Raw genomic sequence first — 24,243 nt, 5'->3', positions numbered from 1 at the left:
GTATGATGCAGAAAAACACAGAGAAAGCTCCCTATTTGAGTATGATGATCAACACAGTTTTCACATTAAAAACTGATTTCTGAAGCTAAAAGTAAAAATCATCATGACCAATACACAGCCACTGGTTTTTTAGAAGCAAATACAGTTAAAGAGACCTCTGGGAGCTGCAGAAAGTATGTCATTGGGGAAAAAATACAAAGTATTTAGCATTAAATATCTGAAGTATAAAAATGTTGGAAGATTATTTTTGTCAGTACTGTCAACCTCAAGCTAAGTTTTCCTGCCTAAAAGACATTGTTTGCTTGTGTTTTGTCTATGTAAAACAACTACCTGGAGACTGTGAAACACCTAACATTTCATATTTTATGACAATGAAAGAATTGAAGCTATGAGTGCAATATATCCCCATTTCCATATCCATAAGGATGCCACAGAGTTATACTGCATACACATGTAATTCATCAAACAACATAGGAACTTTTAGTCTGGGTCTATTTTTCTGAACCACAAGGGCAGTTCTAAAACTGCTGAAAATGAATCATTAGTGAACAGCAAACACAGACCCAGCTCAAACCTGCCAAATACTTTATCTTCACTGATTCAGCATAGTGCTCGACTCAACTAGAGTACATTTAAACATGAGCTTAGATAATTTTGCTTTGATAAGCACTTCTTACAATATTAAATACATATAGTGACTATAGCTAAAAATCCTCATTCTGTCAAGTCAGAAGAGCTGCGCACACACTGTGTCACTCCTGCAAGGAAAGCTGTTCCTGATACAGATGTCTGACTGAAAATGGTTATTGTGTACTACATCTGTCTTAAGAGTTTATGCAGTCAAAGAAACTTTTAATGTTTAATGAAAAAAATTTCCTAACAAAACTAAGCATCAAAAGTTAAAGTTCTAGGCAAGCTGCTTGGTAAATGATCTTTTTGGAAAGAAAATATGGATTACACTTGTGTAGTAGTCGGTGCATCTTAGAGACTTATCTTGGTATCAAATTCCAAGCACATGGAATTAAATCTCAAGTTAAAGGCTGCTGCACATTTGGTGAATGCTATAAATTTATTCAGTGTGATTCATCCTCAGAACCATAGCCATATCCAGGGTCGCATACTTTTCTGTGCCTTATCCTCAGCAGTTGCCTTCCATCCTTCAAGATGCAGAGATTGAGTGCATCTCTTGGGCCTTCCACAGTGCAGACAGAGCCGGGACTGCTACAGGAGCCAGAGGTAACCAAGCTGCTGCCTTCCTCCATCTTAAAAGGTGCAATTGATGCCAACACATTATATACTCTGTTGTACAGCAGGAAGAGTCCAATTCTCCCTTTGGTTTGTGACAGGCACAAGGAGATACGAGGTTGACTGGGCTGTCTTCTATCACCTCAAGCAGGTGGAGGGGAGAGAAAGTGGCCAGGCAGCCTGCGAGTGGATCGCTCTGTCATATATGATTGTATTATATAACATGCTAGGTATGGGTTATACATAGCTAATTGAAATACCTTTCACTACTGGGAATTTCCCTGGGTTTGTGCTTTTGGACCACAAAATAAATTGTCTGCATACAATGGCAAAAAGCAACATATGATGCCTATTGGCATATAAAAATCAAGCAATGTATAAATTAGAAAGTGATCATGGTTTAAGAATACAGAAAATATAAATAATTGAGGTGAAGAACGCATGTGAAGGTCATTATGAAGAACTTAAGAGTGAATTGCACAAAAGATGCACTTGTACCATTTCAATATCATCAAATATATTTTAGATAAAATATGCCATTTATAAGTTAGGTAAATGGAAACAGTCCACTAAAAAAATAAAGAAGGTGCTTACTACAGCTTAGAACCAACTGTAACTGTGTTTCTAGGGTTGGTTTGTCATTTTATCTTATAATATCCCATTCCTTTGTTACTCATCTCACTAATCAGTTCAAAAACGAAGTCTGAGAGACTGTGATTCACTATAATAATCTATTATCATACAGTAATTCAGAAAAAAATGTAGCTTTATCTCTTCCTACAGCAAGTTATGGTCATCGAATTATAAACAATACAGGCTACAGTTAATAACCAACCTAATAACAACAACAATAACAACAACAACAGTACTAATAATTTTTAAAATCTCTACTAACTGGAATTGCTCACACCATTTTTTGGCATGTCTCCTCTTAGCAAATTTTCAGGATATGCATTCTTGTGTGTAAACCTGGATGGAACACCGCAGTAAGAAGGACTTCTAAGACTACTTAAACTATTAAATATTTAATTAACACAAAACTCTGTTAGAACAAATTTTAATTGTGGAAAAAAATAAAAACAAGTTATAACTAAATCTAACAGGAACAAGAATTAAAAGTACATGGGAACTAATTACAACATTACAAACTAATTACTACTAATTAATTTAAATTTAAAAATTTAAATTTAATCTTAAATGAGGTCAACTATGTAGTCTAAATAGGAGGCCAGCATACATGTCCATCGTTTTAGCAAAAAAAGAAAAAATTAATAATGAAACTGAACAATAAAATTGATAGTAGATCACTGAGGTAGATTCTCACAGTGTGTTTAAAAATAAAGCAAAACTAACAAAACAAGAACCTTACCAAAATTGCAGAAGTTTTTATATAGTGCCTCCTCTATTCTCGTAAAGGAGCTTACAGCTGTTGAAAAGCCACATCTGAACCACAGATGTATCAGACAGAAGGAAATTCAAGGGTCTTAAGCTCTGTAGAGCTAAACAGAGTTTGACTAATCTGTGATCAAACCCTTCCTGTGGACACTTCTGGATGATTTGTATAAAAGACTATTTCTTGGACACAGAGTCAGTTTTCCCCAACTGATGCCTAGAACGCATCAGCTGTAAATTGCTTCCACACAATCTATCATCTGACTAAACATAAGAGGTGTGTTCATTTGGTCACTCATATGGGGACAGACATGGATGCAGTATTATTGCATGGGGGTTTCATGAATAGACAGTCAGCTTTGTGACAGATCTTGGAGCTGAAGAACAGTTACGTCATTGAAAATACAAGTTTTCATGTATAAAATAGCAACTTCCCTCCGCCCCTGCAAAGTGGGCAGTCCTAAAGAGAATGAAACTAACAATACCTCTACCCCCAAAAAGAGGAAAACACTATATAAATGATTGTAAGGTGTTTCTGTGCCATACCTACACGACCAAAGGACTGTTACAATTACTCTTCCACAGTATCTCATTCTTTTTATTCTTCTAATGGAGCTGCATCCTGACCTAATTTCAAAGTCTTTTTTGCACAGACAACATCATCTTGTCTGAACTTTAAACACCTAGCCACTTTCTGACACTGTAAAAAAAAGTGGACATTCTGAAAACCTACTAATGTCAGAGAGATATTGTTCTTAACTGTACTTTCCAGATTCAAGTATCATCCTTTTCATTGCAGCAGTGGAGACAAAAAGGATATCAGACAGAAAAAATTTCCTCTCTGCAAAGGAAGGAGCCTGCAGCTTGCGTATAGGTAAGCTTAAAACTACTACTACTTTGTTTCACCTGACCAAATTTGGTCATTGACACAAAAATGATCATTAGACTTCTAAATGACTGAATTCAACAATCACTTTGTGAATTTAATTCATTGTAATAAAAGAATTTAATACATTTTGGTTCACAATCCATATGGGACTTAGTGTACACTAAAATGCAACAGCTATAGAAGTTAGTTTAATTTGCAAGTTGTCAAACATGGCCTACAGCATAATTTTTAAATGTGACTTTTACAACTTTCTGCTATTTAGACAACTTGGCGTCTGGGCCTTTTATCATAACTACACAGAATCTTCTTTGGTATCTGAGTTCATTTGCTTACAGCTGTTTAAAAAAAAGTTATTACGTCTGTAAGTCTGAAATATGTTATTTTTTTCCATATGATTTTATATGGAACAAAAGCTAACTATGATACACTTCAGTAAAATAGTGTCTGTACAATAGGATCTCTCTTCACTACAGGTTAGTAAGCTGAAATGCCAGGTTTTATATACAGTCATTGTATAAAGCTTTGATTTCTTATTTTCAGTCTCGAAATTGAAAAAAGGATTGAAAACTGAACTTGAAAAAAAAAATTGCCGTTTTCAACAACCACTTCATATGTTTAAAAAATCCAGATTGAATTGCTTATGCAAAATGTACATCTAAGATTAGAGCTCTGAATACAGTGACATTAAATACAGACATCAGCACAAAATAAATGCATCTAGCCAGATTCCTGCATCACGCAGAGTTTAATTTGTATTTAAATGGAGGTACAGGATACTCTTTTGCATTTCTGCAATTAAAGTAATACTTCGCACTTATTTTGCTTATTTAACTTAAAACAGTCTAGAATTGGTTTCCAAAGTAGATTACAGATGTTCCAGAAGATTGAGAAATAAACCAAGACCACACAAGTTATTGTCAGACCCTAGCTTGAACCTTCTGTTTCCCAGTTTAAATATTAGATTCTATGCACCTAAAATCTTTGGGGTTCAACATCAGCCAACTTTTCCTCAAAAAAATCTCAGTGGACGAGAACATTCAAACAGTAACCTCATGCAGACTCAAGATGATAACACCAGAGGACAAACAGCAGATAGTAACACTGAAAAGTAGGGGAGAAAAAGGAACAGTTAAGATAACAACAAAGAACAAAAGAGATGTTAGATGCACATTACAGAAGAATAATTATTTTAATTTTGTTTCAGCTGTGACCATTCATTCAAGAAATACCGGTATAAATGAGAAATTCAACATGTCTTCTTCAGCCATCGTTAGCTACTACTGTAGCTCTACCAGTCATCTACTCTTTCCTATTTCCTGCTGGAAGTTTTGGAAATATTCTTGCTGCCTGGATATTTTCAAGGCAAGCACTCACAAAAAGAACACAATACATTTACCTGGCAAACCTTGTCACTGCAAATTTACTCATATGTAGCACAATGCCTTTTCTGGCTGCCTATTTTGCAAGAGGGTACCAATGGACTTATGACTCCGCAGCATGCAGAATAACAAATCACCCTGGGACTCTCATTATGCATGTCAGTATGTATGTTACAATTATAATTTTATGTTCAACTGCTCTAAGTCAGTATTCAACACTGAAGAAAAATTGTGACGTACAATACTCTCAAGCAGTCAATGAAAACTTTTACAGATGTGTACTTGAAAAGTTTCGTCAGCCAAAATTTGCCAAATACTTGTGCATCATTATATGGCTTACTGTGCTCTGCATAACGGTAACAGCTATAACATACAACATGCAGGAGAGTGCTATGGAAGAATTTCACAGATGCTACAACATCAAGGTAGAAGCTGGTGAATTTACCACAATGATTGCAGCTTCTTTTGCCACTGCATGTTTTTTTGTATCTTTTATGACAGTTTTGTTTTCATACTATTCTCTTACCAGACATCTGAGTAAAATACAAAAAAATACCTGTATTGGAGAAAAACATCTAATTTACAGTACAGTGAAAAGAAACATTTTTGTCATCCAGATGATATTAACTGTCTGCTTTCTTCCATATCATATTTTTAGGCCAATTTTTTATGTACTGCTTACAAATGATGACTGCCCAAGGTTAAACTATCTAGTGGAAATTAAAAATTTCCTTACTTGTCTGGCTGCTGCTAAGAGTAGCTTAGATCCAGTTATAACCCTTCTGCTAGATAAAACGTTTAAGAAAAGTCTGTATGGCCTGTTTACAAAATCCACACCAGAACACCACAAACGTAAAGCTGGTATTTTCACTGAAGAGACTCCCGAAATGTGAAGAAATATGGAAAGATTTTAGTAGAATCTAAGTAACAATAAACTCATTTTAACTACCTATAACCACTTTGATACGAAATGGTAAATATTTAAATAAAATGATAACATATTACTTGTATTTTTTTAAATGTTCTTGCTTGCTACATCAACATTAGTCATAATAAATCCGATGTGTATATTCAAATGAATCAAAGTAATTTATACAGTAAATTCACTAATACCCCTTCATCCATGCAATGCAAAAGACATTTTATGTTTCATCCATGGACAGTGTTTTCTACCTAAATAATCAAGGAAGTAGGCAGAAACTAGGCTGAAATTGAGAACCCTGTTCTTTTTTATCATCAATAAAGAAGTCCCAGGTTTTGGACATGAGTTTCCTTTATAAAAAAAGGCTGAACAAAGCACAGACATTTTCTCTGCAATGACTGAACCATGTATCAAAGGCTTAAGAGCTACAAAACACATTCAAGATTAACAAGAATTTTTTGTTCAGGAGTAGAAGGGTAGATTCCTTGGGTAGAAGGTTGATTCCTTTTTATTTTTTTTAAATGGGAAAGGCATCATGAGATGCTAAAATTCTTTAGTGCATAAAGAAAATTCTTGATGACATCTTATTCTAAAGTTACTGAAAAATGCTGTTATTTAGCTATATTCATTACATTAGGGTTTTGTTATAGTAACTGCTTTTCTAGGAGTAAAAAAAACTGTGTTAAGAAATTATGCACATTTTTTTATTCGAGCCTTCACAGAAAAAACTTTACTACAGCTTTGTACTAAAATAGCAGCAAGGTCAGGTTTAAGATTCAATTTATCACCCTCCTCTGACATTTCCTATCATGGCTACAGTATTACTGACTTTATATCTGCAACAGAGTGACTCTGAAGAGGAAGTTTTGATGGTGACTTATAAGCTGCAGGGGTGAAGTATCCACTGATGAAGAGAAACTCCCGTGGCCTAGGTTTTCACTTAGCTTTTGAGAAGAATGGGTTTTATATATGCTCTGTAGCTTCATCAGGAATAATTTTTCTTGCAGTCTTATTCATGGCAGTCATGCTCAACAGCTGAGGCAGTGGCTCCCCTATTGGTATGCAGCCTTGGTGTACTCAGGATACTGTACTTAACCCAAACATGCTACATACTTATTCCACTTTAAATGTTGATTAACACATGCTGCTCCAGAAGGCACCTCCTTCACAGCAATGTTTAAATCCAGACCGTTTATAGAAGAGTGCATAAAGCAGAAGAAATCTACAAAACTGCAATATATCTGAATATACAATAATATTCAGTGAAGAAAAAAAAAAGGATGAAATGCATACATGCAGTTATTTCTGACCTCTGGTACTACTTATGATTAAAAAAACCCCCAACAAATCAAATCACTGGAATTTCCATACTCCTAGTCTAGTTTTGTGGAGTAAATTCTATGGTTTAATTAGGAAGGCATAAATGTTTATTATTTACTGGTATACAAAATATATTCAATGATAAACATTTAATGATCATTAACAGTATGAGAGCAGTGCCAAACAGGAGATTCTGTGGTTGGGGTTTTTTTGGACTTTTTTTTTTTTTTTTTTTTTTAAACTATAGAAGTTAGAATATCATGATGACTTAAGTAGATATTTCAACTATTTTGAAACATTTCTGTAGAAGACACTTAAGACTACATAATGGTCTTTTCCCTTGTACAATCTTCTCTGCAACTGAGATCAAGAGCAGTTTACTGAGTGTAAGAAGTGCTATAAAATACTAGGTAGTCTGAGAAATCCCATCACTCACCCAAAAGTCACAATAAAATGTAGTTAGCAATTCTGTCTTCTCAACCCTACTACTGAGTTCCATGACAGATACACTAAACTGACCCAAGTGCCAGTAGACAGAAAATATTAGGTCTTCTCTAGGAATCTGACAGAATAGTTCATGGATGAAAAAATCCCTCAAACCAGAAAGACATGAGGGACAGACAGAGAAATACTTCAGAAGAACACAGTTCACGTGCTGAACTTCTTTCACTGCTTAGACATCCTGGTGCCAAACCAGAAGTTAGCAGGTGACTTGTAAATTGTATAATAAAAAATAAAATAATTCATTTCTATAGCAGGCACACAAAATCCTATGACAAATATGCACAGCACATGGGTTGCAAAGCAGTTTAGAAGACTGCAAGAGTCTGTCTACTTTCTGGTTAACCCCTTTGAATGGGCTGCGTGGGTGGCCAGCTCATTGATCAGAAGATACATGTTTTCTGACTGGCTAGGGAAATCACTGGAATATATAGAGCATGATCAGAAAGCATGTAGATGTTGAGTTCTAATTAGGCCAATCAGCATAAATATACTTCTCAGCAAAATGACTTCTGAACACCCAGCAGCCAAGCTAACAGTACACTAAGAAAAGGGCAGGACAAAACAAGAATGGGAACTCTGAGATAGGAAGCAGACGTACAGGAATGGACATAAACGGGGGGAAAAAGTACTGCCAGAAGAAACATCGAAGAAAAAATACTGAAAGCTTTATTCTTAGAGCCCCTTAACTTCTGCATTGAATGAGGAAGTGCTCCTCAGAAAAACATGGCCACCTTAACGCTAGCTACCTCTACTATTGATTTTCCTGCCTTAATAACCTTTTAACAATTTAATATGTAACAAAATCCTCACAAAGCAGTTGCTACTGGATCTCGAGGATCTAAGAACTTCCAGAAAATGCAGAAAAAGCACCAGTTATGCAACAGATTTCTTGTTTTGGATATTCAAAGATTGGAAAGAGAAGATGGTCTTAAAGAACAGCTTCTATTCCAGTTGGTTTTTATGGAGTTGAATATACACTTACATAAACACACACAAATATGTATGTACAAGCCTTACTCATTTTCTACATATACGTAAAAGCAGAAGTGTAAGAGTCTTGAACTCTACTGGGAAAATCTGAAAAAAAATGAATGAAAGACAGAAGTGGTAACTGGGTGCACTCTCAGAATTCATATGGTTAATTAAATTCTGTATAGCACATAAATCAACATGCAAATCTATCCACAGATCAAGTCTCAAGTCACCTGGGCCAACTGAGATTTGTATATGACACTCGACACAGTTCATAACACTTAGTCCTACTCTCTGGAAAAAGTGTTTTTACTTCCAGTCACAGAAATATTGAACTGAATCTTAACAGCAGAGAAGGCAGAATCTGTGTATTTTTGCTTTAGCAGTTTTATCTATAGGTGATCACATGCTGGAAACAGGCATTCATACCTATGAGATAAACCTATAATAAAACTTTTGTATGTCTACATTTAGCCAACAAGCTTGCCCTGACTCCAGTTGCACACCAATCATTTTACTGATCACAGAAACATATACAAGCACTCAAACCATATGGAAATCATAGAGCAGAGTTGAAGCATTTGGACTGAACTAAGGATAAAACCCCAGCAACCAAAGCTCCTGATGAGATTAAACTACTCTTGTATCAGTTATATTAAAAGGTATTTTTATAACAAGATTTCTGCAACTATATAAAATGCTACATAAGCATCACAATGTAGGCTAACTGAAGATTCCATTGAAGTTATCACAAAAATGAACAGGTGAACAAATCTGCAATAAACACTGAAGAAATGCACTTCTTATAGAACACTGTTCTGCTTCATAATTTATACAACACTTAAACAGTCTATCTTTTTGAGCTAAATCACATTCTACTTTGACTAACTAGCACAAAAGTCTTCTACCAAGATCAATGTTAGTCTATCCTTTTACTAACAGAAAACTCAGTGAAACTGTCAAGAGAAGATAAAGGAACTTTCCCCACATGCTGAGAATATAACAACTCAGAATACTGAATGCTGACCAAATGTGACTGTGCAAAATGCACAATGCTGCTTTAGGTACTCTACACCACATTAACGGTCATAGGGATTGGAAATATTCAAGTTCACCTATTTATAACGAAACCAGCACTTTTAGCTTTTAAAATAATATTTATTAGAATAATTGTATAGCACAGAATGCAAGCAAGTTCAGTGATCAGTGGTATCCTTCACAGTTAAGAATTGAAGTGGCATACTATTAATGTTTCTCCTCCTTGAAGAAAGATTACAGTTATAGAGTACATTTTGGTTACTTGTTTTCAGTTCCATTAAATCTCGAGGTATGCACTATTGCCTGTAATAAATGTGCTGTCATATACAAGGGAACTATCTTCAATTGTATTTATGTTAACAGAAAAAACACTTTAATGCAGAGTTAATCCAGTTTGTTACTTTCCTATTCTTGAAGTTAAAGCAAGAGAAAACACTATTTTGCAGGACAGAATATAGTGAAGAAGAGATTTGGAAGAGATAAGCCATTTTTCTCCTATTTCTTTGTCCCGTTTTAAAGGTCCTCTACCACTCATCACTTTTTAATGACTATATTAACAGAATACTTTCATTATTGTCTAATACTGACATCAAGTGGCTCAAGAGAAAGTGGCTGACTGCAGTGACAAATGGTACTCAAAATCTAGAAAGGGTTTTATGAAAAAAGACAAGCATCTTATTTCAGACTCACATTACTCCCATTTCCTTTTTTTGTTCTCTTACATAAAGATAATTCTGTATAGGAATTTCTGTGTAATAACATTCTATATTGGAAAAGATCCCATTTCAATGTTGCTATTTTCAGTACCCATCTTTTGGATATTTCTGACATAGCAAGGTTCTGAAAGAATAAGAGGAATGGCTGAGTTGTATATTACTAGGTTGGCAGAACAGGAATAAATGTTGTGGTAAGGGAAAAAGTTCTTGACATTCACGTTTCTGATGTGTAGCTGTCTTGAGTTTTCCACCTTCCGGTAGTCGCATTTTCTACTTTCCTTATCATATGATCCAGCTTTCAAGCAGTGAAAGAATGCAGAATCACATTAACTGAAGGTGAAGCAAAGCTGCAATTGTCCCTGATGATAAAGCCTTTCAGCAATGTTTAAGGGGGTCATGATATACAGAGGCTCAAGAAACGTCTGGTCTCACAGAGCAGTGAATGAAATTAAGACAACTACAGGCCACCTTGTGAAAGCTTTCATGTTTTGATTCTGTCATCAGAGCTGAATTTGGGGCATATGGAGTTTATCATATGCTGCAGTTGTAGTGCTCCAGAAGCTTTGGTAGATCTTGTCACTTACAGAAGTCAGGTGAAGTTTCTGGCACCAGACTACAGCAAACTGAAGTATTCCTGTCTAACTCTTCCTAATCAGTCAAGAGCTAAGGGAGCACAAAAGTGGCTAGAAGACACCTAATTCTTACAGGGACTATAAGGTTCAAATTTTCCTGTGCATTAGATAATGATCAAACATTTTGCAGTTCAAAGTAACATTCACCGGAAGCTTAAGAGGGAAAAAATGTTGTATGATTATACGAACCTTACAGATTTTTATTAATTCACTTTCATCCGTTCAGATAACTTGAAAATTGTCATTTAATCTACTTCCTTTCAAAACCATGTCTACAGTGACACCTAGAGCTGGGATACTGCAGTTAGCTTAATATGTTCTATACCCAAACCCTATAGCTATATTTCTGCAATGCTTTTGCCAAAATGAAACGTCTATGGTTTACACTAGACTGATACTTTAAAAATTATTACTCACTCATGTAATTGAACAGGTTCATTTCTAAAGATGGTATTTAATTAAAACAGTGACTTTAAAGTTTTCAGAGTCTGGATAAGCTGCAGAGTAAATCCCCATTTTACACTCAGTAAAATGTATGTTCTTCAGAGGCCCTTGAAACTGAAATTTGTTTTCATTCAAGAACATGGTCCAACAAAAACAGGTGCAGCTTTCAGGAAGACACAGCAACATAAAGATGATGCTAATTCTGAAATTCTCATGTGGCACTGAAAATGAACAATTAAAAGAATCTAGAACCTTCAAGACAGAACAAGATGAGACTTTCTACCAGCAATTAAGAGGCCATCTTTAGAATCTGTTGTAAGAGATTACTTTTAAAATACCAAACTTAAAAAAAAGCCTACTACATGGAGTAATTTTCTTGATTTTAGAAGGAAAGGAGAAAGGGATTGGAAAAGGTCTGCAATGCCCATGTACATAAGATCAAATGACTACTTAAATGAAAATCATCAGTTCAGTGTCCGTGCTCTCTTCCCTCAGAGATCACCTGTAGGAATCTTAAGCACAGCTTACCCTCTTTCAATCTTCTCTATTCACTAAAACACAAGATTCACTTCTCAAACTGCACCAGAAGTCATTAGAATTTTCATTAATTCCTATAGTGCTTGACTAACTTTGGATAAAAACACACTATTAGAGAAGACAAGTGGGAATCACTCTTAGACAACAGCATTAACAAAGAATATGTATATTCAATTTGAAGAGAGTCAGACCCTCTTAGGTTAATAGTCCTGATTACTTACATTATAGTACTTTGAGATAAACTAGTTCCATAAATATCCATAGAAATAGTATAAAATTAACCAGATTATAGAGTATGTACATACACTGTTCTTCAATACTGTATTTCTCCTCCCAGACTTGTTTGTATTAGAGACGTTTTCATAATAATAAATGTTTAAAACTGCTTGCAGGAAGTAGATAATACCACCAATATTGTAGCATTTACACATGCGCATCTCTGAAATCTTAGTTTGAATAAAGACTGTCATTATGTTGTCAAAATGATGCCATTAATCTACCAATTCCAGTTAAATTTATGCAATTAATTTATATATACATTTTCCCAAAAAGAAAAAAAAAAAAGCAAGATTTCACATGAATATTCAAAAACTAGACATTACACTGACTTTCAAAGTAAGTTACAATCAAATGCATATGTAATTTATGAATAAAGACCTTCTAAATGTTCTATATTGATGGAATTAGAGATCGGCTTTAATCTTACACGACACAATAAGAGTAAACACATACTCAGGCAAATATAGCTTCCTTTTCTACAGCTTCTCCCCTTCCTCTAAATTACAGAAATTAAAATTCAGTAGTTTATATTATTGTGGTGAAGAAAAAAAAATTATTAAAACTCCTTACCTTCACATCCCTGTGAATTATATTATTATCATGACAGTAACGTAGAGCTTCCAATATCTGTCGCATATAATGACTGAAAAAAACAAAGACATCATACGTGATGAATCTGCAGGAAAAATTACTATACACATATAACAAACTAAGTTTGAAGAGTCTAACTATATAAAACTAATCAACCAACTTAACCTTAAATATACAGAGTTCAGTAGGATGGAGTTTGTGTTTACAGTAATGAATAATAAAATCTAAAGTTTGAGAATTATTCTGATTGAAGCCAAGGAAAATCAGGAAAGGGAAATCTGCATTTTCCATGTTGTAAAGGTTTCAAATGTTCAATAATTCTGCTTCATGTGACAAGGAAGTCAGGACCCTTCGGGGTTTTTTTATAACAAAACACAGAAAGGAAAAAGAGAGTATCAGTGACTGATTTATCTAGAAAGGGATAAAACCAAGATCTTGGCTTGCATGATGCAGATTGAAGACTAACTTCTTTCTTCCCTGTGTACAAAGGATCCCCTAACAGAAAGCCAAGAAAGCCAACAGCATCCTGTGCTGCACCAGGCAGAGCATTACTAGTGGGATAAGGGAGGCAATCCTTGTCCTCTGGAGGTTCCAGCTGGTTACAAGGAAACATATTTCCCTAGAAATAATTACGCACTGGATCAAGTTGCCCAGGGAGGCTGTGGAATCTCCATCCTTGGAGGTTTTCTAGACCCCACTGAACGACGTCTTGAGCAATATGATCCAAATGCAATGATGACACTGTCTTGAGCAGGAGGCTGAAATAGAGACCTCCTGATGTCTCTTTCCAACCTGACTTCTATGATGCTAAAAAAATCTACAGTGTCGAGAAAAGCAAACAAAGAATCTCATGGGCTTTAAGCTCAGTTCTCATGCCACTGGGACACTGGGTTCTGTTGTCCTTCTACAATTACACAGACACTTTGATTTTGGTTTACCTTGTAAGTGAAAAGTTGAAGTGACCATAAAGTGATACATAAAAAAGAAAAAACAGACGACTCCATCTAGCAAGACCAATAAAACTCACACCTGTCAGGAGAGTCACCTAATGCATTGTATGAGAGATCCATAGAAGGCAAAGACAGAGAATTAAGTACTGGATATGAAATACTATTTTATTCAAGAATCTCATCCAAATATACAACTAGTAAATGACAAAACGCTCCAAAATTTTACTTTTATTATGCTAATTATTGTAATAAACATTCAGACTTTGGAAGCAGGATTGCAGTATTCCAACTTCTAGGTACCAGATTGTACAACAGTATATTCCATTCTTTTTCATTTATCCTGTGGGACTAATTAAAATTATAATACATACCTGGCTACAGCCTCACTATACACAAATCCAGCATCTGCTCTCTTCACAATTTCAAAACACAGATCTGCTCCATCCATACTGCAGGTAAAAAGAGAGAAAAATGCTCACGACAGATAACTAAAATCAATTACGCAAAAATGCTCCAAAAAAAATCTATTTACTCCACTTATATAAATCTTACATAAAATACTCTGCATACATGTATAATGCATTACTAAAACAGCATTTAACAGGTAATCTAATAGTATATGGCTTGCCACAGGTTAACCATTTTATGCCCCTCAGGTCATATAACAGTTCACTCAAAACATTAGCAAAACCAAACACTTCTTCTATTGCTTAAACTGCTCATTGAACAAGGTATGCAACACAGCAGAAAGTCAATGCCCTGTACAAGAAGGCTCTCCGAGTTGACAATTAATGCATGATATTACACTGTGTGTTCTTAAAAGCATTACAAGTGCAACTCCACATATATTAAAGACTGTAGCTATACCAAAAAATATTACTCAAACTGAGTTTCAAATGAAGACTTTAAAAAATACTCTAGAAATGGAGCATAGTCTTTTCAGTTAATTATCCTTATGAGAATGCTAAGAAGCCAAGAAGGTATTTTACATCTCACAGCCTCACTGAAAGCACCTGAAAACAGTGACAGCACTCACACTATATCACTAGCTCTGATACTTGATAGTTTGTTCCTTTTCTCCCTAATTGCAGTCTTTCTGATATCCTAACTTCCCACAATGAGTAGTGTAACACTTTTAGATGCATGTATATCAATAGTTGTTAGGCTAAAATTAGACTATAATTTCTCTAAAACCAAAGCAGCTCGGTGTGGCATAACTGACCTTTTCCTTCCCCTGTAAGTAATTTAAGGCAGATTTCTATCTAAAAATGTTCATTGCTTGATGGGGCAAGGGGAGAGTAACAAGAGTTACGAGCAACAATAAAAATCACATAATTCGTGCTTAACAAGTCCTTTGCAAAAATGTCAATTGTAATATGTCATTTTCAGCCTTCCCACCTTTTCTTTTTCGTCTCCACCAAAGACTCAAGGGTGGGTGGGGGAAGTAGTATTTGCAAGGTATCTAGAAAGCAAACATTATCATTTTGGTAAGCCATCCAGAATGTCAGCATACCATCACTTTTGCTTTCTTACACACCTGCAATGCAAAACTTCTGCTTAGGGAGTCACAAGCAATGTGCAGAAGCTTTAATTCCCAAATAAATGCAAAAGGTGTCCCCATGCAAAATACACTATCATGTCGATAGAGCACTGAAAACTGTAAGAGAGTCTGGTGACCAAAAGCAATGCACATTCATTTAAGTAGGTGAAAAAAAAATCCTGGCCAGTTATTTCAGCACCTGGTACCATCTTTGGATTTAATAAGCCCCAGAAATCAGAAACCCATATTGTCAAACCACGATCACTCATCAGTGCCTCAATATATTCCTCTGTAGGTTTTTTCCCAGTAGTTTTCTGCCTTGCTCAATTTCATACAGATAGTCTGTATACATAGCTAAATATCACTCAGAGAATATACTGTGTTGCACTACACACAGACTGTACAGCAGCAACGGGGTCAGGTTCAACGAGAACAGCATAAATCTGGATTTAGCCAGCTCACTGGGAAAAAACCCTCATGTCAACCTCCCTTTCAATGCTTCCTCCCAACAACTTATTTCAGCTAGAGGGGAAACAAAACTGAAACGTGAGCAACACCAAGCACTATAGAACATACAAAATGTATGATTAACTACCAAAAATTAGGAGGTGCCATTCTCATTAGGCAGTAGAACCCTTTAGGAGACTGATCTGACTTGTTAGAAACTACAGGTGAATTAAGATCCAGAGGCACTCAAGATTTTTAGCAGTATTAATAGTTGCTGAGACACTGAGCCAAGAGTGTCATTCCTTTACACTAATTTTTCTATTAAACAAGGTGTTTATAATCAGAATGGTCTTTAATATGTATTTCTACCTCCCACTTTTCACCTAAATTTTGTAACAGTGACAGTTTCATTTTTTCAAATATTTTCCAATTTGTTTAAATTATGTTGATATTAAAAATAGCCACAGACTGTGAGCAGTAATGTTTGAAAGCTTTATTCCATTATGATTAACTCTGTTGGTCTCAAAAGCACAAATATGTGGCAGGTGTATTTTCATCTCTGACTTCCAACTGACTACTTTTTCAAGACAGAACCTTAGCTTAAGAGTAGATTTTTCTTCATGTATAAATAGGGCTTGTATCACTCCACTGATGTTGAATTTTATCTTGATATCTTGTAAGACTTTTATCTATCTGAGGCTGCAAAAGCAATAGTCAGACTCCGTTATCCAGTGCACTGACTAAAAACTCAGCAATATCACAACCACTTTAAAGATGATTTTGCAGAAAATGGAAGACTTGTGTGATATAAGAGCGTTAAAGTTTTGAGATACTGACTAAATGAAAGTTCAGGAAGTCTCAAGGTTTTGTAAGGACTATTGGCATTAGGTATGTGCAAACCATAAAAATTAAAAAAAATAAGACAAGTTAAAATCCACTAAAATAAACACAGAGATGATACATATATATGCTGAAGACATAAGTGGAAGATACAAAAAAAAAGTTGGTAAAACTATAGCACACTCACAATCTGAGAGAGAATCTTCTGATACCAGTAGAGGGCACTCACGGAAGATACATAAACTGACTGGGACAGTTTCTGGGATTTACACTGAAAGTGCCGGCTAAAGCAACTCTGAACAGGGAGCTAACAGATAAACACCACCATAACTGAATTGTTCTGGGTATCAGTTCGAACTATGTCCCCCAATTTCCCATATTCTACTATTAATTTTTCCATATTTTTAGCAGAACTGTGCCTGGATTTCAGCCCTTTGGATAAATGTTTCTTTCATAGTTCTGATCAGTGCTACTGTGCACCTTGAAAATCTTCCTACTATTCTACACAAAGCTGGTAAGTTAGAACCTGCTCAGAAAGTTTACTCTTGAGTCATATTCAATGCAGAAATCTGTTCTGAGGCTAAAAGACACTCTGAAGAATAGACAGTATGCTCCAGAAGTGATCTACATATTAACACTGGGGTATAAGAATTCTGAATTTGCAGATGCCCTAGGAAGATGTGGCCTAAAACTTAATTTACTGATGAAGAATCAGAAAGTTTGAGAAGCACTGCTCTAAGGAATCGAATTATTACTTAAAAAAAATGTGGCATATTGCTCATGACTGCATTTACTGAGTTTTGTACCATGGCTAAAGGTTTGTGCACAATAGAATTTTTTCCTTCAGTTGGACAGTTTTTATGTTCTTGTCATCTTCTCTTACTACAAATAAACTGCCATAAATTAACTTAAAAAATACAGTATTTAACTTTTCTTGGAGCCCTATGTAGATACCTCTGAAAATTAAAGACCAAAAAGTACAGAAACTCTTATTTCCTATATCTTGCCCATGCATCCAGGGTTTAACTCATTCCAGATAATTAAATGATGTTCCTGAGTTTACCTTCCCAGTATCTGCTTAGAGGCTTTTCAGTACTTTACACTGAAATGTTTTTACAACTTAGTTGGCAGCCAAGAGATGAATTGCAGCGCTTTTCATAAACTAACTCATTCCATTTAGTCACAAACAATGGACAAACTTCACTGAGTAACACTTAATTCCTAAATCACAGTGTAGAAGATGATCTTAGGAGGAGTAAGTAATTCTAAGTATGCTTGGAAACAATTTTCTACTAGTGTTTTCATAGCAATGGTCCAACCTGATTATTAAATAGCATGAAAGAAAGAACATATGCATCCTTAAAAAGCACTGGTTTTGCTGGTAATACAAAAGTAGTACCGTACCTAACCTGAAATCCTCCAATTTAATGTTAAACCTCCACATATCAGTCAGTATCACGAGGCTATACAAAAATACTCTATAGCAATGCTGTGTGAATTAACTCATGTTTATACGAACTCTTGAAAATACAAGTATATGCATTAACAGTCTACATTGACTGTTACCAGTTAATTTTGCTTACAAGTGGGTCTTCTGAAGCTTTGCTAAAATAATGCAACTTAATAGCCTGCTATAATAAAGTTATAATAAATGACAAAATTTCAATGCATCAATGTCTCAACGTTCTGAGTTCTCAGTTGCTCTGCCAAATTTTGCTACTTACCTTAAAAGAGCCAAAATTTCATCCAAAATAAAAATCCTGATTTCTAAGTCTGGCCTTATCAACAGAAAATCCCCAGAAATTGCTCTTTCAGCATTAAAACTAATGAAGTCTGGTTTCCTATTAATTCCTGTCCATCAAATGAATGAAATCAAGAAACATTGAGCAAACGTAAGACAAAACTCTGGTATTTCTTTCCTCAAACATAAGTTAGCTTTAAATTCTCTATCACTTCCTTTGACTGTAATCAGTCAATAGCTCAGAGGCTATTTGGGACAAAAACGAAACAGTATACCCAGACCAGATAATTGCCTAAGCTTTGTGTCCCCAAGTAATGAGGCGACTATGTACTGAATATACATAACACATTGAAAAAAGAAAAACAAAAAATCCCCAGTACAAACACAATGTAAACATGAGTTTTATCAAGTCAAAAAAAATCTGTCTATGTCAAAGATTTTGATAGCAGAATATTTAATACTTGGTGGAATTTGGTGGCCCTTAAGGATGGAGCTGGACTTGGCAAAGGATGCAAAGAATAATAATAAAGGGTTCTGCAGGTATGTCAGCCAGAAAAGGAAGGTCAAAGAAAGCATACTCCCCCACAGTGAGCAAGACTGGCAAACTGGTAACAACAGATGAGAAAAAGGCTGAGGTACTCAATTGCTTTGTCTCAGTCTTCACTGGCAACCTCTCTTCCCACACCTTTGTGGATGGACTGCAAGGCAGGGACTGGAGCACCACAGTCCCTTCCACTGTAAGAGAAGACCAGGTTCAAGACCACCTGAGGAACCTGAATATACATAGGTCTATGGATCTGATGAGATGCAACCCAGAGTCCTGAGGGAACTGGCTGATTGCCCAGCCTCTCTCCATGATATTTGAGAAGTCATGGGAGTCAGGTGAAGTCGCTGGAAAAAGGGAAACACTGCACCCAATTTTAAAAAGAGCAGAAAGGAGGACATTGGGAACTACCAACCTATCAGTGCCTGGGAATATCATGGAACAGATCCTCGTAGAAGATATGCTGAGGCACATGGAGGACAGGGAGGTTATTTGAGACAACCAGCTTGGCTTCACCAAGGGCAAGTCCTACCTGACCAACCTAGTGGCCTTCTATGATGGAGTGACTACATCAGTAGACAAGCAAAGAGCTACAGATGTCATCTATCTGGCCTTCTGTAAGGCCTCTGACATGATCCCCCACAAAATCCTTCTTTAAATTGGAGACATATGGATTTGATGTGTAGACTGTTTGATGGATGAGGAATTGGTTAGATGGTTGCATCCAGAGGGTCAACTGCTCAATGTCCAGATGGAGATTGGTGACAAGTGATGTTCCTCAGGGGTCTGTACTGGGACCAGTACTATTTAGTATCTTCATCAATGACATAGACAGCGGGATCGAGTGCACTCCGAATAAGTTTGCAAATGACACCAAGCTGAGTGGTGAGTCATGCCTGAGGGACAGAATGTCACCCAGAGGGAACTGGACAAGCCCGAGAAGTGGGCCTGTGTGAACCTCATGGTTCAACAAGGCCAAGTGCAAGGTCCTGCACCTGGGTTGGGTCAATCCCTGTTATCAATACAGGCTAGGGGATGAAGGGATTGAGAGCAGACCTGCAGAGGAGGGACTTTGGGTTACTGGTGGCCAGCAGTTTGAGGGAGGTGATTCTGCCCCTCTGTTCCACTCTCCTGAGACCACACCTGGAGTACTGTGTCCAGCTTGGAAGCCCTCAGCACAGAAAAGACATGGACCTGTTGGACTAGGTCCAGAGGAGGCCATAAAAATGATCAGACAGATGGAACACCTCTCCTATGAGGACAGGCTGAGAGAGTTGGGGCTGTTCAGTCTGAAGAGAAGGCTCCAGGGAGACCTTATTACAGCCTTTCAGTACTTTAAGGGGGCTTATAAGAAAAATGGGGACAGACTTTTTAGCAGGGCCTGTCATGACAGGACAAGGGATAATGGTTTTAAACTAAAAGAGGGTAGATTTAGACTAGATATAAGGAAGAAATTTTTTACAATGAGGGTCATGAAACACTGGAACAGGTTACCCAGAGAGATGGTAGATGCCCCACCCCTGGAAACATTCAAGGCCAGGTTGGACGGGGCTCTGAGCAACCTGATCTAGTTGAAGATGTCTCTGCTCATTGCAGGGGTGTTGGACTAGATGACCTTTAAAGGTCCCTTTGAGCCCAAACTATTCTATGGTTTAAAATTAGAGTTAAGGCTCCCTTTCAGTCCACAGGAAAAAAGAGCATGTACAGAGGTGCCTCAGATTTACCATGTAATTTTTAAACATTTGAAGTTAGGACCGACAGAATCTGTAATTTAATGACCTCTCTAAGTGTATTGTAAGCTTTTCAAAATGAATTTGAAAGTTTTTCCTTTCATTGGATATTCTGGCAGTCTGGCCCAAACCTTAAACCTAGAAACTATTTTCTTTCAGTAATCACAACCACCTGTTTTGGTGTGAAAAATACAGTTTTTAGTTTCTTTTGATTTTACTTTTAAATGTTAACATTTAAGACTTATTTTTATCCTAGATAATGCATTTGCAGGTATGAAAGAACAGAAGCACAGTAAAGTCATATAAAAGATGGAGGATACAGATGAGACTGCATTTAAAAATAAAACCGTAACTGGAATCCTAAGATGGTTAAGTAAAATAGAAAAAAACTTTTCACTCCACAAACCAAGAAGCTGTGCTATTTCACAGTATTGTAACAAAGCAGAATAAATAGATAGCATTCATTTTTCCCTCCTTTTTTCCTTAACACTTCAACAAAGCCGCATGATTGAATGTACAGTCATTTAAGTGCTCATCAGCTTATGCTTAACGTAAACCTAAGAAAGTGCAACCATTTTAAAGTACTGCTTTTATGAATTTGAGATTTTAAAACTAAAGCATTTTTACATGTTAGCTAGGTTAAAGAGCAAAGTTATATGTGTAAAACTATATACATATACAGCCTAACTAGTAAATCTAAATACCACTTCTAATGTCCCAAGAGATAAATCTCTCTTAGAATGCACCAAGAAAAGCAAACCCACCTATGTATAGTGGTGAGACAAATTCTTCAAATACCCAGATATCAGGGTATCTGCAATTCACTCACTACTCATGTATCTGAGCTCTACAGCATGAAAGGTAAGTACTCTCAGTCCACATACTTTGATTATACTGAGGATAAACTGCATATAACGCACTCTAAGTATAAAATGTGGGTTTTGGACACTTGAAATGGAATATTTGCTTTCTGTTAGAAATATTGCAAGTAGCTGACCCTTCTCAAAGTATTCTCATTGATAAAGACCAATGGTCATTAGAAACAAAATGTAATAAGCAATAAAATATAAACCCAAAAGTGATAGTTACATACCAAACAGAAAACAGCATTCTATGTTCCTTGCTCTCCCACACATAAACTGCCAAGCAAACATCATGTGACAGGGACAGCACTGTCTAGAATAGTACCTTACTGAACAAATATGAAAGAAACCAGATTGCACCACATTTCATAAATGAAATTTTCAAATAACAGGTGAGTTTTGCATACTATTTTGTTCCTTGCAAGGCCCAGACTTTAAAAAAATTGTTTCCTTCTATTTTGATACTGTAAAATATATCTGATGTACTTTTATTGACTACATGCTTGTATTAGGTAAAAGGTCACAGTTAACTTAAGTCCAATGACTAACTCGAGACTTATGTGTGAAAGACAACTTCCTGACACAGCTGGTGATGGAGCCAACTAGGGAAGGTGCCTCACTGGACCTGTTGTTCGTGACCAGAGAAGGACTTGCAGGTGACGTGATAGTTCGAGGCCATCTTGGGCACAGCGATCACAAAATGACAGTTTTCAATTCTTGGAGAAGTAAGGATGGGGGTCAGCAGAACTGCTACCTTGGACTTCTGGAGGGCAGACTTTGTCCTGTTTAGGAGTCTGGTTGACAGAGTTCCTTGGGAGGCAGTCCTGAAGGGCAAAGGAGTCCAGGAAGGCTGGACATTCTTCAAGAAGGAAATCTTCAAGGTGTAGGAGCAGGCTGTCCCCATGTGCCGAAAGACAAGCCGGCAGGGAAGAAGACTGGCCTGGCTGAACAGAGAGCTTTGGCTGGAACTCAGGAAAAAAAAAGAGAGTTTATGATCTTTGGAAGAATGGACAGGCAAGTCAGGAGGGCTACAGGGATGTCATGAGGTTATGCGGGGAGAAAATTAGAAGGGCCAAAGCTCAACTAGAACTTAATCTGGCTACTGCCATAAAAGACAATAAAAAATGTTTCTATAAATACATTAGCAATAAGAGGAAGGCTAAGGAGATTCTCCATACTTTACTGGATGGGGGGGGAAACACAGTGACAAAGGATGAGAAAAAGGCTGAGGTACTTAATGCCTTCTTTGCCTCAGTCTTTAAGACCAGTTGTTCTCTGGGTACCCAGCACCCTGAGCTAGAAGACAGGGACAGGGAGCAGAACAAAGCACTCATAATCCAAGGGGAAATGGTTAGTGACCTGCTACACCACTTAGACACACACAAGTCTATGGGACCAAATGGGATCCACCCAAGGGTACTGAGGGAGCTGGTGGAAGCGCTCACCAAGCCACTTTCAATCATTTATCAGCAGTCCTGGCTAAACTGGGGAGGTCCCAGTTGACTGGAAGTTAGAAAATGTGACACCCATGTACAAGAAGGGCTGGAATGAGGATCTGGGGAGCTACAGGCCTGTCAGTCTAACCTTGGTGCCAGGAAAGGTTATGGAGCAGATCACCTTGAGCGTCATCACATAGCATGTCAGGTGATCAGGCCTAGTCAACATGGGTTTATGAAAGGCAGGTCCTGCTTGACTAACCTGATCTCCTTCTATGACAAGGTAACCTGCTTAGTAGATGAGGGAAGGGCTGTGGATGTTGTCTACCTGGACTTTAGTAAGGCCTTTGACACCATTTCCCACAGCATTCTCCTGGAGAAACTGGCTGCTCATAGCTTGGATGGTGTATGCTTCGCTGGGTGAAAAAATGGCTGGATGGGCTAAGCTCAAAGAGTTGTGGTGAAAGGAGTTAAATCCAGTTGGCAGCCGGTCACAAGTAGTGTTCCCCAGTTCTGTTTAATATCTTTATCAGCAAGTGCACCCCTCAGTTTGCAGATGACACTAAGTTGGGCAGGAGTGTTGATCTGCTTGAGTGTAGAAAGGCTCTACAGAGGGATCTGGACAGGCTGGGTTGATGGGCTGAGGCCAGTTGTGTGAGGTTCGACAAGGCGAAGTGCCGGGTCCTGCACCTGGGGCACAACAAGCCCATGCAACACTACAGGCTTGGGGAAGAGTGGCTGGAAAGCTGCACAGCAGAAAAAGACCTGGGGGTGTTGGTCAACAGCCGGCTGAATATGAGCCGGCAGTGTGCCCAGGTGGCCAAAAAGGCCAACAGCATCCTGGCTTGTATAAGAAATAGTCTGGCCAGCAGGACTAGGGAAGGGATCGTCCCCCTGTACTCAGCACTGGTGAGGCCGCACTTCGAATACTCTGTTCAGTTTTGGGCCCCTCACTACAAGAAAGACACTGAGATGCTGAAATGTGTCCAAAGAAGGGCAGCGAAGATGGTGAAGGGTCTAGAGCACAAGTCTTGTGAGGAGCAGCCAAGGGAACTGGGGTTGTTTAACCTGGAGAAGAGGAGGCTGAGGGGAGACCTCATTGCTCTCTACAACTACCTGAAAGGAGGTTGTAGCGAGGTGGGTGTTGGCCTCTTCTCCCAAGTAACAAGAGATAAGACAAGAACATATGACCTCAAGTTGTGTCAGGGGAGCTTTAGATTGGATATTAGGAAAAATGTATTTACGAAAACGGTTGTCAAGCATTGGAACAGGCTGCCCAGGGAAGTGGTTGA

The 24,243-nt window shown here is 37.2% G+C and overlaps 2 protein-coding genes across 17 annotated transcripts in view; one reads left to right on the top strand and one right to left on the bottom strand.

Moving 5' to 3' along the window:
• Nucleotides 1-24,243, bottom strand: part of CASK (calcium/calmodulin dependent serine protein kinase) — a 225,864-nt gene that overhangs the window by 109,849 nt on the left and 91,772 nt on the right. For all 16 annotated transcript variants that reach the window (XM_074814527.1, XM_074814528.1, XM_074814532.1 and 13 more), the window contains exons 4-5: nucleotides 14,182-14,259; nucleotides 12,840-12,912 (exon numbers count right to left, since the gene is read on the bottom strand). In XM_074814527.1, the coding sequence (XP_074670628.1) occupies nucleotides 12,840-12,912; nucleotides 14,182-14,259 (151 nt within the window). The remainder of the gene's footprint in view (nucleotides 1-12,839; nucleotides 12,913-14,181; nucleotides 14,260-24,243) is intronic.
• Nucleotides 3,199-5,927, top strand: GPR82 (G protein-coupled receptor 82). Its single transcript, XM_074816875.1, has 2 exons — nucleotides 3,199-3,511; nucleotides 4,731-5,927. Exon 2 carries the CDS (start codon nucleotides 4,764-4,766, stop codon nucleotides 5,796-5,798), a length of 1,035 nt encoding a protein of 344 aa, XP_074672976.1. The 5' UTR covers nucleotides 3,199-3,511; nucleotides 4,731-4,763; the 3' UTR covers nucleotides 5,799-5,927.

Source organism: Strix aluco, chromosome 2, assembly GCF_031877795.1.
Source record: "Strix aluco isolate bStrAlu1 chromosome 2, bStrAlu1.hap1, whole genome shotgun sequence".
Lineage (NCBI taxonomy): Eukaryota > Metazoa > Chordata > Aves > Strigiformes > Strigidae > Strix > Strix aluco.
The sequence above is the reverse complement of the archived record's forward strand: the minus strand, read 5'-3'. Positions and strand labels throughout refer to the sequence as shown.